We start from the raw sequence: 16,193 nt of genomic DNA, 5'->3' as shown, positions 1-16,193 counted from the left end.
CTTTCCCTAAGCTCTCTCTCGTTCTCTCTCCCCCTCTTTCTCTCAAGTTGTCTCTCTCTCTCTAAGGGAAAACTAAGAAGCTTTGAACTGGATTGAAACCAAAAATGAGATTTTCAAGAAATTTTCAACATCAAAGCAAATATTAAGGTAAAATCTTTGAAAACTTACTTTAAATTTCCAGATCTAGCTTTGTTGGAACTCATTTTTAGTTGAGTTTGGTGATTTTTGGTTTTGGTTTGATTTTGAATGGATTTTTGGTTGAAATAATGTTAGAAATTTGGGGGTTTTTGATTATTTGAACTTGATTCAGTGATTGGAACATGGTTTTGATGAATCCCATGAAAATATCTTGAAATCGAATCCGAAATTATAGGATTTGGCCTCGTTTCTCATGGATCGGCCATTTTCTTTGGCCTGTCCGCCTCCCACCGGTCGACCAGTCACCACTCCACCGGCCGACCGGTGGAGTTACACCTCTTTGTCAATGGTCGATCGGTGCACACTAATTCCGACCTAAAAATGTTTAATAGAGAACCAAATCAACTTCATTTGGGATCTCAAAGTGAATGGATTAGCCACATTAATCCTTATTTCCGTTCCATTTCTCTTGATTGAATTCCGATTCTCAAAGATTACAATTTGAATTAAGAAATTGTTTATGAACTTTGATTTTAAGTCAAGGCACGCTAGTATGATACAATTGTACATAATTAAGTTAGACTATTTTGAGGTGAGGTTTAAACTCTAAACCATGGTTTTTGATGACGAAGCTAGCGGTAGGATCGATTATTGAGCTTCAAAGACAAGTAGGGCTAGGATGGCAAGAAGCTAGCCGTAGAATCAGTATCCAAGAGGTAGGATATCCTTGTCCATATCCTTGTTGGCCTTGTTCTAAAGTGTTTTGGCCTATGGAAATGTTTTTAAAACAAAACATGTTTTATAAAGAAAAGTATTTTGAGGAAATAGTATGATTTATGCTATTAAATTCATAATGAACTGAATTAAGGTTTAACGGATATTTTTCTTAAAATAAGATATTTTAAGAAATGGTAACAATGCTGATGGCCTAAAGATCGGGATATAAAGATTGTATCCTTAGGAGCATGGCCCGAAATCCGTACGGGCCACTATGGTGGTGTTTGGCCTTGCAATTGATGTAAGTAATTTATCATAGCTTATAAATTACTTGCTGATGCATGAAACTGGAAATTTTATTTTATTTTCCTCTCAGAAAAAGTATGCTTGGTACCGACTTATATGTTTAGACCGTGCACATTATTTTTAATTTATGAAGTTTTTCTAAAAATTATATCCTACTGGGTCTTTCGCTCACTTTTCTTCTGTTTTAAATGTATTTAAATCCCTCACAGGCAACGCTAGAAGTAGCGTTGAATAGGTGGTGTTTACCGGTGAGGAATTCCATTCAAGAATAGAAGAAGCTGTGAAGTGTCCTCTTCGTTTCTACTTATTCAAGGCATGTATAAATTATAGATTGTAACTTTAAACTTTACTACACTGTGGTTGATGTCAGTAATTTACTTTTCTGTCAATGTGGAAATCTTGTGGATGCCAGATGCTGACTTTTGAAATTGATTTAACTCTGATTGTAGTTTTTGTAAAGTCCGCCTCACTGTTTTCTAAAACTCAATTTCCTTAAAATAGTGGGGTTTGTTTAAAAATTCTTATATATAGATATATATACACTATCTTTGACTTTGACTTTAGCTTAATTACTTACTTAATTTGTGTTAAATTTCTAAACAAGCCTCTACCTCGCTAACTCATGTTTGGGAGCGTGACAGTTAGAGCTTTTAACTGTACCAAAAAGTTAAATGTGACTGTTTCTGAGAGCTTTTAATAATAATAAAATTGAAATTAAAAACTCAAATTGATAAAATGAACGAGACCTTAGTGTTTTTCGTTTTAGATTGACGCCGTTATTAACCTTTTTGCTTACTTAATAATGATGTGGTTTCAATTAGTCTTTCTTTACTATTGTCATACTTTATGTTTGTTTACTCACATTGTTGTCGTTTTATGTTCATGTCGTTTTTCGCCTTGTAGTTTTTTAGTTAATGGATTTTTAATTGGAGTCTTCATCGTCGTGCATGCTATGTTGCTAATAAGTAGGGGCTGTGTTTTTATTATTGGATTAATCTTTTTAACGGTTGATATACAATAGAAATATTTTTATGTTATGCATTATAAATTTTTAATACGACTTTATATAGATTTAATGGTTAAAAAAATTAAATTAACAATTAGAAACAATTATTATTACGAGTAGAGCAAAATGGCAATACTCCACCGTAAAAATTCTTTTTTAATATTATTGTCGTGTGTGTTTTCTGATGGTTGTTGTTTTGACTTTTGAGGTTATTCTGACTCATTCTGACGTTAGTGTCGGTTATTTCTTGTTAATCCAAATTTGATTTCGTGACTTTGGTGTTTCTTAAGCCGACGTTGTTGATTTAGAAGTTGTCGTTTTCTGGTTGATGTTCTTTAGTAGAACATTTATGTTTCTACGACCTCGTCATTTTTCAGCTGCCACAGTGTCCCTTCATTACATAAAATGAACAAAAATATCTTTTGAATTTGAACAATATATTTCAATTTTATTTCTCCTGCACCATTTGGATAGAAAAATGGCGAAAATATAAAAACATCCTTAGTTTCTGAAATGTTCTAAGAAAAATTTATATTTTCCTTAAAAAAATGATCGGCAGATATGCTTTGTTTTTTTTTATACTGTTTTACGTTTTATATTTTCTTTAATTAATGTTAAAATATTATTATTTAAGGGTATTTTTATCCTTTAGTTTCATTTATTGTCCAAAAAGTTTGTGAGGGGTGAAATTAAAGCATATTTCTAAAATCTAAGGATACCTTTTAGTATAAAAAAATAAAGAAATAATTTAAACGTAATTACACCATATTGTTAACCTACAAACAATTGGTCATCGAACTCTACAACTTTACACTCTATTTATACATGATTCAATTTGGTTCAAACTTTACATTCAAATAAACTCTAGCTTTTGAATTTACACTAGATATAAATTTTATGTTCTTTTCATTTTTGTGCTACAATTACAATAAGTGTACTTTCATTGATGAATAATTATACAATATATATATATATAAATATATATCACATCAAATTATTAAATACCTCTAACTTAATTTAGCACTTATAAGTCCTTCAAATGACCCAATCAAGCCCACAACAGTGACAAGAAGGCAAACAAAGCTTAAAGTCCTAAGAACAAACCATTTTCTAGTCCAAGGCCTTATTTTCTTTTGTATGAAGTACATTTCCACAGGGAAATATATAGCTAGAGGCCAAAAGTTTAGAGCCCCTAAAACTCCCAAAACTTGGTTGAAATAAGGAAATAGCACTGCAATCCCAGTTGTGGAAACTACATAAGCAGTTCTGAAGCACAGTCTCAAGGGATTTAGCTGAACTGGTGGCAAAAATGGCAACTTGAGATTGTAGAAATTGTTCACAAATCCACTGTTTGGAAATTTCTTTCCTAACCATCTCTCAACAACTGCGAACACTGGCTGGCTGTAAATCTAACACACACACAAACCATTTGGAAGATGGTTAAAGAATTGGTTTCGGTTAGGAAAACGCTAATTATCACCTGTAATGATCATCATCGCTAGTTTTGATTGACATGTAAGACTTTACAGCAATACAATTTAGAAAATCATTGTATGAATCACTACTTGAATATGAAAGATATTGTTGAAGACCTTATTTTTCATAAGAAAACTGCTAATTATGACCGATTGTGAGAATCGTTAGTAATTAGAGATTGACATGTAAGACTGTGTAGCTCTCAAGTCATAATATGTGGACTAAAGAGTTGTGTTCGAATCCGCGATTTGTTAAAATGTGTGGTGAGGATTACCAATGGTGATAAATGGTATTGAAATATAGTCTTAATAATAAAATTAAGATTAAGATAAGATTAGCGGTGTTACCTGATATCCTCCCACCAAATGCAGAACAATGCAAGCATTAGCAAAATCTATAAGCCAGTAAGGTTCATAGAATCCGAATCCTGTCAAGAGGTTTCCGGGCGTGTTATTCCCGAAAGCCGCGTATCCGAAGCATCCACAGCAGAGGTAGAAAAATGTCGTTACGAATATTGCAATCATAGAAGCCTTCTTCATGGTCTTGTTTTCTGCTGGAGGGGATTTCAACGTGTCCTTCGTTCAAAAAAAAAAAAAAAAAAAAAAAAAGAATCTCATGCTTTAACTTTATGCTTAAACTCGAAATTTTTTTCTGTTACTTGAGTTTTAAGTTAAGCCATTTTAACCTGAATCTCAAGAAGGATAATGGAGTATGGATAGGCAAAAGCAATGTCCCCAAGTGCTTGGAAGCATAACCATAATTTGTTGGCTACACTTGAGGCTGGAACTCCAGTAATGCTCCCATGAATTTCTCCATTTTCTGCAATTACAAAAAAGTGTTAAGGGCCTATTTGACAAGACTTCTGCTTTAGTTTTACGGGTCGAAAAAGTTTCCTCTAAAGAGTATTTGGATAACTTTTCAAAAGAGCTTAATTTGGTCCATCAAAGGTGATTCGAGTCGATGCTATAAAACGTGGCTTCTCAAAAAAGCTCTTCTGAGGAAACTTTAAAACTTGTATACGGATTTTGATAAGATTCTATAAATTTCATTCTAATGTTTTGATTGCTTATTAAAAATTTACATATCTTTTTAGCGTTATTAAATTCGTTTAAAATGTGGTTTTAAAAACTAACTTAAAAGTCATAACTTTAACTTTTACTTCTCTTCTTCTTCGTAAAAGTATAGACAAAGCCATGCACCTATATGACCACAATCCAATCTATTAAGTTTTGTTCATCAATGTTTATTTATTTATAAGAAAACATGTATATTAACTCTTTGCATTGTACATGTTGCTACAAGAAGTGGGGATTTAAGACTTTAGACTTACCTATGACTTTTGCAAAGCCAAGCCCAAATCCAATAAAAGCATAGGTAAAGGACATGATTGCAGCTACAACAGAAAGCCATTCCATGTTGTGGAAATCTGGTATCTGTGACACCACAATCTGGAGAGCCCCGAATAGCAACATGTACAGACTATCCCCATATGAACATGCGGCCTGATGCCCCTTTTCGTGATAACAATTCGATCTCTGAATTGCTCTGCAATCGAAAACAAACAAATGAGTCAAAAACCTAATCTAATGCCTACACAAAACAAGTTGTTCCCCTAGTTTGGTGCCATGTGTCACTTTTCGTCTAGACATAAGAACCGTTCTTGAAACTTGTCAAAAGACCAAGGACACTTATTATACGTTTCGAAATTCGAAGAGTAACTTGTTATAAGGGCTTAATTTTCCCGAACGAAAACAAAACAAAATCTGATGAGAAAAAAGTTGATCAAGTCATAACAAATGTGTACATATGTATATATATATATATATTTATATATATATAGAGAGAGAGAGAGAGAGAGAGAGCGCTATGATCTCAAACTTCAATCCTTATTAGAAAAGAAAAGAAAATTAATGCTGCAACTAGAGGGGAAGTACCTCATACTTGTTGCAGTGGTAATGACATAGGCAATACCTGCCCCGCACAAGCTCAAATATTGGAGCAAACCACAAACCCATGTATGAGTTTCACCTGAACTTATAAATTAACAAACCACACATCAAACTAGCCACTATTCCAATCTATAAATGGACGTTTGGTTCATGTATTTAGAATCATGATTCAGAACTATTATCGTTTTATGTGTGTTTTTTATGAGAGAAAAACACAGTAGAGAACCATTCATGATTCAGAATCAGAGACAAATACATGAAACAAACATTATCGACTTCCTTAACATGTCCTAATTTTGAACACCATAAAGAAGAAGAAGCTGGAGAACAAGAAGAGTTTCGCTACCGAGATTCACTCTCACTGCTTCGATATACGAGCGGTTTCTCTTCCCAGTGACAGAGTCAGGTGACCTGTAACAATCAGAAAGGAGGGAGGAAGAGACGTAGGTGATTATGGCAAAGCAAAGCAGAGCAACTGGCCCTCCGATCCATCCCAACTGAGACGTACTCCACGCCAGAGACAGCACCCCAGCGCCAATAACCGCGGTGATGATATGAGCCACACAACTGAACAATGTTCCTGCTCAATATCATTATATCAACTTGCCATGATTTTCATCTCAGTTATATCACACACAGATAGAGAGAGAGACCTCGAAAAGTACTTTACCATCTCGAATTACGAGTTTTCCATCGACGTCGTCGTTGCAGGATCCACTACTAGCTAGTTCAAGAGATTGTTGGACTGCCATAGAATCAGTTTTTTTGCAGCTAGCTATATCTGTGTATGGAGTATTGTCACATAAAGGGTTTTGTTGTTTTGCCATTTAATTTTTCTCTCTTTTTCCAAAGTCTAATAAACTATAACAGATTTGTGTCACCAGATAAAATTCACGTGGGTGATGGAAAGTTTGTCCGAGTAAAAGACATCCTAACAATTATTTCTTTAGTTGTTGTGTCCTAACAATTATTTGCATGCGCATGTGGACATGTGTTTGTCCTCAATTATAAAAGGACTTATCTGCTTCAGTGGATTTAAGTCACGAGGAAAATTGCAACAAAAAATTAAAAAGACTTGCTTAGTCAAGAAACTTACCTAATCAATAATTACCCTAAAATAAGAGTTAATTAAGGGTAGTGAGTGTTGATGTTGAGTGTAGTACTTCAACTAGTGCAGGCCTTTCTTTAAAACCATGATCAAGGTTCTTGAAGACAAAAAGCTTTTAAAAGGGTAGCTATGGAAAATACATGTGTGTGTGTGTGTGTGTGTTCATATATATATATATACATATACATATATATAAATATATAGATGCACAAGTATGTATCTTCAATGGAGTAATAAAGTCTATCCAATAATTGAGAAATGGGGTGGTGTCATCTTCATTTTGGCATCTCTAGGATACCAGAATCTGGCCAAGTTGTTGAATTTAATGGAGGGAAAAAAATAAGATTAAAAAGAAACCAAAACCTCCTAAATCCCATGGTTCTTGAAGTTAGAAAGAAAGACTTTATATATAGGTTGTTGATGAGGCCAATTATGCTTATAATTGCCTATGAATTTTGGAATCATTACTAAAGAAAAATGGTCTAAGACACTGCCAAATTTTACAGTCATAAAGGAATCTTATGTCATATTCATATTGGAATTTTCTTGTGCACTTGAATTTTCTTCAATGAATTGGCACTTTCTTACACACTTTTACTTACATAGTGGGTGGTTGGTTAGTCCTCTTCTATTAACAAAGTAAAACAGAAGAAAACAAGGGTCGATTTTTGTTCCTAATTTTATCATTTGAAGCTAGTGATGTACCGTTCAAATACCAGAAAGTTGCTGCACCAATTTGCTCCTTAAAAAGAAAAAAGTAGAAAAAAACAATAGCTAGAAAGTTAGATTCTAGTTCTATCATCCTTAGATATCGTATACGTCTTTCTCTTTAAGCTAATCTTATTTTGTTGGTACCTGACATTCAAAACACTCTACGATTAATTTCTATCTACAAAATTATCCCATTAAAGTCATTCCGTTAAGAAATGATGGAAAATGACACATGACACTAACATAGTGAGGTTTCGTCCCTTTCGTCGTCGTCTTCTTCTTTTTCCGCGAGTGCGCGTCTATCCTCTTTCGTTATTAGAACTTAGGCCTCGTTCACTTCGCAAATTCGAGTTTTCAATTTGAGTTGAAATGTGACATTTTCTGAGAGCTTTTCACCGTGGCAGAAAAAGTTAGATGTGATATTTTCTTAGAGCTTTTTACTGTAAAAACTTAAAACTGAAAACTCGAATCGGTGAAATGAATGAGGCCTTAAGTTCTACAAATCCTGTGGTGTGGCCATGAGCTTCATCCCTGACATGTCAGAATCTACTAAAGTATGGGTAGATCTCAGAATCAAAATACTCTTTCTTCTACTCGCTAGGAGATTCAAGAGACATTATTGCTCCCACAAAGGTCCATTCATTGCTTTTGTCTTCTTTTTTCTTTTTTTCTCCCTATTTTTTTCCAACTTCAGGAGATCCAACCATTTGTATACCTTTCCACTTACTCATACCTTTTCTCTATCTTTTTGTTAAACAACCTTTTTTCGTCGACAAAACTTCTTTTGCTACTTTCTTAACGAACGCAAAATCGTCACGATTGACTTGTCGCATAACAGCGCGGGACTCGGTTGTAACAACTTTATTTTGTCCTTATTATCGCATGTGCGGTGATGTATCATCAACGTTAATGCGCAGGACCGCTTTGCCGGACAAGAGTTTTCATGGCCCAAACTAATAGCCTTATGTGAATAGGTTAGGCCAACAATAATGCGATTCATCATGTCTATCTCTCGGCCTGACGGGCTTTACGGACAAGATTTTTGTGACCCAAGCCTATAGGCCCGATGTTAATAGATTAGGGAGAAATAGTAGGAAATAGGCCAATATGAAAGCTTAAGAAAGTATATAGGCTAACTTTTAGTTATAGAAATTAATACGTCATAACTTATCAAGTTATGGTTCATAACTAGATAAGTTATAGACAAACTTGTCAAGTTATGGTTCATAGTCAGACAAGTTATGGACAAAAATCGAGAATAACTTGTCAAGTTATGGTTCATAACCAGATAAGTTATGGACAAAAACAGTAATTTAGCCTATTTATTAACTTATGTACACTATTGACTTATTAATTTTAATTCATCTCAAATCTTGGTCTATTTCCTTCTTTCTCCCTAAATTAGGGCCAATATTAATGGGCCTCCATCATGTTGTCATGCTACATGATAGGTCTTGGCCCAATGCAAGCGACAAACAAGCCTAAAGGCCCAAACTCGTACAAAAATGAATTTACATAAAACAAATACCCATAATTAATATTTTTTTCGTCAAAATAAAAGGTAAAAATATAGACCCGTACTCTTTAAGAGTAACTTCAGCGATTCTCTTTTGGCACATCACATGCACCATGCTTAGATAAACAAGCAATCACTCTTTTGAACTGATTTAGAATTACTTTTGTCAAATATAAGGTAATACAACATATTAGAAGAACCCAAAAAAAAAAAAAAAAAAATTAAGTGTTGGTGAGGAACATATATTACCTGATGGAACCCAAAAAAAAAAAAAAAAAAAAAAAATTTAGTGTTGGTGAGGAACATATATTACCTGATGCTACTGGCGGATGTAAAGGTATAAGCAATCCCACAACCATATAAGCTCTCATATGCAAATGCTCCACTCACGTACTGCCATTTCTCTCCTATAAAAGCCCACATACATATGCACGTGTATGTATATATATACATATATATATATATATATATACACACACATATAGTCAAAAATCTGCTGTATTAGTTTGATGCTTCTACATCTACAATCCATATCATATTTCCCCTTTTGTTTTGCAGTGAAAAAAAAAAAAACAAACAAAAAACAAATTTAGGCCAGCCAAAACAATTTTACAGAAGAAGCCAGACTTAAATTAGTGGTGGGGTCGGATAAAAGAGGCTGCTGGTCCTCCCTCTTTCATCTCCATCAATGCAACCAAAATAGTACGAGTCCCCTATATATAAATATATATAACGTTAATTTACTAATTCATCTTAAAAATTTAAGTTATTAAGAGGTGAGTTAATAATAATTTTATATTTTAATATTCTCTCTCACGTGTGAGTTGGAAATTAGTGGTGGGGTCGGATAAAAGAGGCTGCTGGTCCTCCCTCTTTCCTCTCCATCAATGCAACCAAAATAGTACGAGTCCCCTATATATAAATATATATAACGTTAATTTATTAATTCATCTTAAAAATTTAAGTTATTAAGAGGTGAGTTAATAATAATTTTATATTTTAATATTCTCTCTCACGTGTGAGTTGAATAATAAGTAATTATGTGAGTAAATTAATTAGAAAATCCATCATGTAAATATTTAAGTTCGAGATATATTAAAGACCTAACACATAATAACAATTTAAATGGAGATAAAAAGTACAATTACGAGAGTTTTAAACTCATGACCTTCCGCTTTGATACCATATTAATTTATCAATCCATCTAAAAAACTTAAACTATTAAGAGGTGAACTAACAATAATAACATAATATATATTTTGCCCAAGAAAAAACCTGTTCCTCTGTGATAGCCCCATGATGTCATCCATTCTAGTACTAATTTTACCGAAACATTTTTAACTGTTGTGTTTTGATATGATTTGATGCTTGTTGGCATGATTCTGCAAGCTAAATTTGTGGGAAGAATGAACAGTCTTACCACCCAACTATATGGGTAACGGTTTTCTTTTAAGGACTTAAATTAATTAATTATAATGGAGATTGCCAATGACAACAACATATAGAAGAATATATCATTCCTGATTGAGTTCCACATCATATAAGCACAATGTGGAATTTTTTTATCCAATTAAAGAATGAAATGCATGTAACCGTGTGAAACTATACTTTAGGGGGCAATTTCAGAGTTATTATGTGGATTTTTGTGATCGGTTAAAAAGACGCAGTAATATATAGCACTGCTCAAAATTAAAGAGTAGTTCTCACCCAAGTACAACTTGACGGCCTCCGCGTAGGAAGGGCAACGAGCGTGCCCGAATTGGGGGTCGGGGAATCTGTAGCAGTCACTGAGAAGATTTGTGGAAACAAGGGTAACAACGGCGAAGGCGATCATCGACGACGGGCCGGCGATCCATCCTAATTGAGCCACACTCCATGAAAGGGATAACACGCCTGATCCTATCACTCCTGCTATTATATGTGCCACTGCAGTCCTTGTAGTTCCTTTTTTACCACAAGCAATTCCCATTCACCAAATTAAAAGAAGTGGTTGAAAAAATTGACTACTCTTTCCACATGAGGGACTTAAGTGAAAAAAAAAAAAAAAAAAAAAAACAAGAAGAAAGTTTTGTAGCTATTGGAGTGGGTCTAGAAAGGTTGAAAAAAAAAAAAAAAAAAAAAAAAAAACACCACAATTGCATGTATAGATATTTTTGGACAAGCCAGTTGGAATCATCTAAGGAAACAAAGACTTGACAAATTGATATATCTCTCTCTCTCTCTCTCTAATTCTAGAGCATAAATTACAAGGAAAAAATACAAGAAAATTGTCCTCTCTCTCTCTCTCTCTCTCTCTCTCTCTCTAATTCTAGAGCATAAATTACAAGGAAAAAATACAAGAAAATTGTCCATGTGGAGAATTAAGATGGTATGAGAAGATGAAGATAGTTATATTCTCTCTCTCTCTAAAATTCTAGAGCATAAAATCTTCATCAAACTCTAAAACAAGTTGGTGATTATTACAAGGAAAAAATACAAGAAAATTGTCCATGTGGAGAATTAAGATGGTATGAGAAGATGAAGATAGTTATATTCTCTCTCTCTCTCTCTCTCTCTCTCTAAAATTCTAGAGCATAAAATCTTCATCAAACTCTAAAACAAGTTGGTGATTTTTACAAGGAAAAAATACAAGAAAATTGTTCATGTGGAGAATTAAGATGGTATGAGAAGATGAAGATAGTTATATTTGTTATGAGGAGAAAACTAGAAGGAACTAGTAATAATGGGGTCGAAGTGGAATATTACCTGTTCTCTTCACAAGTTCATAGGATTGATCATGATGATCAGATAACGATGATGATGAAGAAAAGCTTCCAAGAATTGGTGACTGTTCTTCATCTGCAGTTCTGGTTTCCCCCCCCTTTTTTTTTTTTTTTTTTTTTTTTTTTTTTTTTTTTTTTTTTGGCCTTCCTCTTGATTGATCTTTCTAATGATCAGAAGCTGATATTGATGACAAAAAACATAACGCAATATAACATTCAAGGCATATATATAAGCTTGCTTTTTTCAAAAGCTTATGTTGTTGGATACATAAATATTATATATATATATATATATATATTTATGTATATATATTTCCCACTTCATGAACGAAAGGAAGCAAAATAATTATATTAATATAACAACAATTGTAATCATAAAAAAACAGTTGACATTTAAGAATTGTGGGAACCAACCACCTTGACTTGAAAAGTGGACAGGTTTGTTAAGCACGTTGGATTATGAGGGTTGGATATATAGGGCTTGTTGGGTTCAATAATTTAAAATGCGGAGATTTGAACCTTTTTTACTAGAATTATAGAATTTAAATTGTGGTGATTGATTCGAACTGGTATTTGGATATGCAAATATATTATAATTTGATTTGAAAATAAAATTCAAACTGTGTTTAGATAAATTGTTGAAAATTATGATTAGAGTTTTATAACAAATCTTATAAAATCTCATTATACATGACATTAAAAAATATGCAATATGGGTGCGGATTTGTTTATCTCTTCATTATGAACACATTAAAAAAACTCATCTCAATCAGAATTAAAATAAAGAGTTATGATATTTTTAAGATTGAAATGAAGAGAGAGAAAATGTAGAATATGAAACTGTTGAACTGTCAACAACAATTCGAATAGTTAGAATTTAGGGAGGAAGTAAATTCTAAAAATTTAGAGTTTAAACAATTATTAATAGTTTGAATTGTCCTTCAATTTTCCTCTCTCAAACACCAATTTAAATCATAAACTAAAGTTTGAAACCTAATCAACAGTTTCAATTGTTGAAACAAAAGGTCAATAGATACACTGTTGAAACAAAAGGTCAATAGATACACGTATACATACACATATATAAACAATAAAAGAACGTTAAAAAAAATGCAAATTTTTAATCTATTTTCTTATTTTAATCTGGTTTATCTTTATTTTATCTTTTTTTGTTTTTTGTTTTTTACTACTACATATGTTTATACCTCAGTCCACTAGACAGTTACTTGAAATTGTGAAGTAAATAATGTTAGGAGAACATTTTTTTTTTAGCTGTGGGTGGGGGATTCAAGCTCTTAACGTTAAATATTGGAAATTGAAAACAGGGGTATGGATTTACAGCAAGAGTAACCATTTTAAAATTCTGTTAAATTATGAATTGTCATATTCTTATTAAAACTCGTTAAATTTTGATATAATCTAAGGGTTTAAAATTACACAATAAATTAGGGTAACTTCTTGTGCCCCTAACACAGAATTCTTCTTTTCAGTAGAGAGTTTGGTGATATGTTAGAAAGCCAATTATCAGTTTGTTGGTGATATGATATTATTTTTCTAAAAGATGTATAGATGACTAAATTTACAAAGTATTATCTTTACTTTAATGGGAAAAAGACATTTTCTATTAAAATATAAAAATTATTATTAACTCACTTCCTAACAGCTTAAACTTTTGAAGTTAATTGGTAAACTAACATAGTATCAGAGCAGTAGGTCTTGAGGTCAAACCCCCGTAATTGCATTCTTTATCCTCATTTAAAATTGTCATCATGTGTTGGGTATTTAATATATCTTGGGCTTAAATATTCACGTGTTGGACTTTCTAATTAATTTATGAGAAATAGTAAAAAATATGCCAATATGAAAAGCTTAAGAAAGTATATAGGCCAATTTTTAGTTATAGAAATTAATAGGCCATAACTTGTCATGTTATGATTCATAACCAGATAAGTTATGGACAAACTCGTCAAGTTATGGTTCATAGCCAGACAAGTTATGGATAATTATAGACAATAACTTGTCAAGTTATGGTTCATAACCAGATAAATTATGGACGAAAACAGTAATTTGACATATTTATTAACTTATGTAAACTATTGGCCTATTAATTTTAATTCATCTCAAGTCTTGGCCTATTTTCTTCTTTCTCCCTTAATTTATCCACACGATTGTCCATTATCCAGCCCACACGTGAGAAAAAGTGTTAAAGTATAAAAATTATTGTTAGTCCACCACCTAACAGCTTAAGTTTTTGGAATGGATTGATAAACTAACATTTTCTTAAAAAAAAAATGTTTCGTTGCCGTATCTTAATTTTGTTAAGGGTCCAACTTCATCAAAGATGGAACGTGGAATAGATAGTGGGGCTCCATAACGGATTATTTCAAAGTTGATATTAGAAATTTTTGGCGAGTTTGAATTATTGTTGTCACTTTGGCGCACCGATAATTAATGTTTGACACTTTTTCCTTTCACAATCGTTGTCATTGTTAGTTCAACTTTTCCTTCATTACAAGTAAGAAAGAAAAATCTTTAATATTCAATCAAGGGTAAGAATTAACGTAGTTATAAGGCTCTAATATGGAAGATCTTTGATTTTTATTTTTATTTTTATTTTTTTTCCTCTTGGTAGATCAAAACAATAAACTCAAATAGTCAAATTACGTACAACTATGAAATTAGGCATGCTGCGGTGAGCGGGGTAAACAATTGAAGTTTTGTAAGGCGATTTTCAATACAAATGTCAATATTAATGCTATAACGGACACAAAATAATATAAAAATGACATATTAAGGTGTTTTTGTTTCGTATTCGGATACATAATGTTTTATATATTAAATGTTATAGTACTTGTTTCATAATATAGAATTTAAGTTTTAGAACTTATAAAAGGAAATTTTTGATTTTTTTTTGGGAATTTCTTGGTACTCCCCTTTTTTTTTTAACACCGGTGTTCTCTGCTTATCAGTTGTCGAATCTGTATTACTTTTTCAATCTGATTTGACTTTTAATCAGATTTAATACAAATCCGACGACTGATGAACAAGAACACCATTGTTCTTAAAAAATAAAGAACACTAGAAAAAGTCTTTTTTTTTAATTTAAAGATAACAACTATTAAATGAAAAAGTCAAGACATTAATTAACCGATTAAGCAACCAAATACCGCACATACTATATTTGGTACTAAATAATTTAGCACTATCATTCAAGATTTTACATTAAAATTTGGGTGACGATTATGAAAATCAATCATGATCTATGGTATAACTTGTCTAACACGACAAGATTTGTCACAAATTATATATATATATATATATATATGAGCTCATCAACTGTTTGGGTGAATTATTATTTTCCAATGGACAAAACCGGCCTCACAATGGAATATACACAGTTAAAAAAAAAAAAAAAATCTCTCTTTGATGTTTGTTTATTCATATGGGTGTGTCTCATTCTCATACACAATGCATAATTTTTTCTCAAACGGGTTGTCGTTATTTCCTTTGGAATTGTCGTTTTACTAATTATAAAATACTCATCATGTTTGGGACGTTATAAACATGAACATGAAAGTGAAAGAAAATGACTACCATTAAACCTAATTCAATAAAGTTTTGCCAACGCCAGCAGCAGAAATAAACAAATAGGAAGGCATGCCTCCAATTATTGGTGGAAAAAAATTCCATTGAGAAGGTCCCACAATGTCAAAGATGATTATTGTAAGGTAAACCACCGAACATTAAATAAGACCTTAGAATGGGTCCACACACCTTAAATGAAAACACGAAATGATCAAGGACGTCTTAGCCCTAGGTGCCACGTCAGCAGCCAACTCTTTTAGGGGTCGATCACTAGAAAGAAACGTTAAACGTAAGCATGAGGTCGACCATACCCACAATCGAAGGCGAAGAGGCTTTTGTGAATGTTTATGAAGTTGAGGCTACGCAAGAGATGAGATCCGTGAGATTTGTCCCAAAATTTGTTATTTGTAATTCAAATATATGAAGTTTAAATGAGTAAACTGTCTTGGTTAATTGTAATCTCTATCTTTTGGGAAACTATCTCAAAAGATAAGAGAAATATCCCAAAATTTAAATAAGGAAAAAGATATGGGCGGTGACTGTGAGTAAAAATAAGGGATAATAAGTCAGAAAATCCTTAAGTCTCATTTTGAGCATTAGTGTGTGTATTCTCTTTCAAAATAGTAAATTTTCTCTCCTCCCCGTAGTGGACGTAGCTCTCGAATTGAGGGTGAACTACTATAAATTTTGTGCATTCTTGTTTAAATTCCGCTTTTAATTGTGTTTTAGATCATTTAATTCATGTTAACCGTAAGAAATTTGTTATTATCTTGTTAGAAAATTTTCACCGTAAACAATAATGATGCTAATCATCAAATTGAATTGATTTGGAGGAGCAAACGAATGGCCACATCAGAAATCTCAGACAACTTCTCAAGTTTCTCATTCTTCGCGATTAAAGGAAAGGAATAAATCGGCA

The 16,193-nt window shown here is 32.6% G+C and overlaps 1 protein-coding gene across 2 annotated transcripts; it reads right to left on the bottom strand.

Annotated features, from left to right (window-relative positions):
- Nucleotides 1-3,052: 3,052 nt before the first annotated feature.
- On the bottom strand, nt 3,053-9,305 carry LOC21406520 (probable amino acid permease 7). 2 transcript variants are annotated; one of them, XM_024162989.1, is made up of 8 exons: nt 9,241-9,305; nt 6,263-6,373; nt 5,939-6,172; nt 5,578-5,671; nt 4,974-5,188; nt 4,329-4,462; nt 3,991-4,218; nt 3,053-3,576 (listed from the first exon to the last, which is right to left on the bottom strand). In XM_024162989.1, exons 1-8 carry the CDS (start codon nt 9,296-9,298, stop codon nt 3,175-3,177), a joined length of 1,476 nt encoding a protein of 491 aa, XP_024018757.1. In that variant the 5' UTR covers nt 9,299-9,305; the 3' UTR covers nt 3,053-3,174. The 2 variants fall into 2 exon arrangements, with proteins under 2 accessions (XP_024018757.1, XP_010092387.2); XM_010094085.2 differs by lacking the exon at nt 9,241-9,305 and adding an exon at nt 6,689-6,859 and having other exon boundaries at nt 3,054-3,576.
- Between the last annotated feature and the right edge of the window lie 6,888 nt (nt 9,306-16,193).

This window comes from Morus notabilis, unplaced genomic scaffold (assembly GCF_000414095.1).
Source record: "Morus notabilis unplaced genomic scaffold, ASM41409v2 Scaffold337, whole genome shotgun sequence".
Taxonomy (NCBI): Eukaryota; Viridiplantae; Streptophyta; class Magnoliopsida; order Rosales; family Moraceae; genus Morus; species Morus notabilis.
This window is presented reverse-complemented; position numbering and strand designations above follow the sequence as displayed.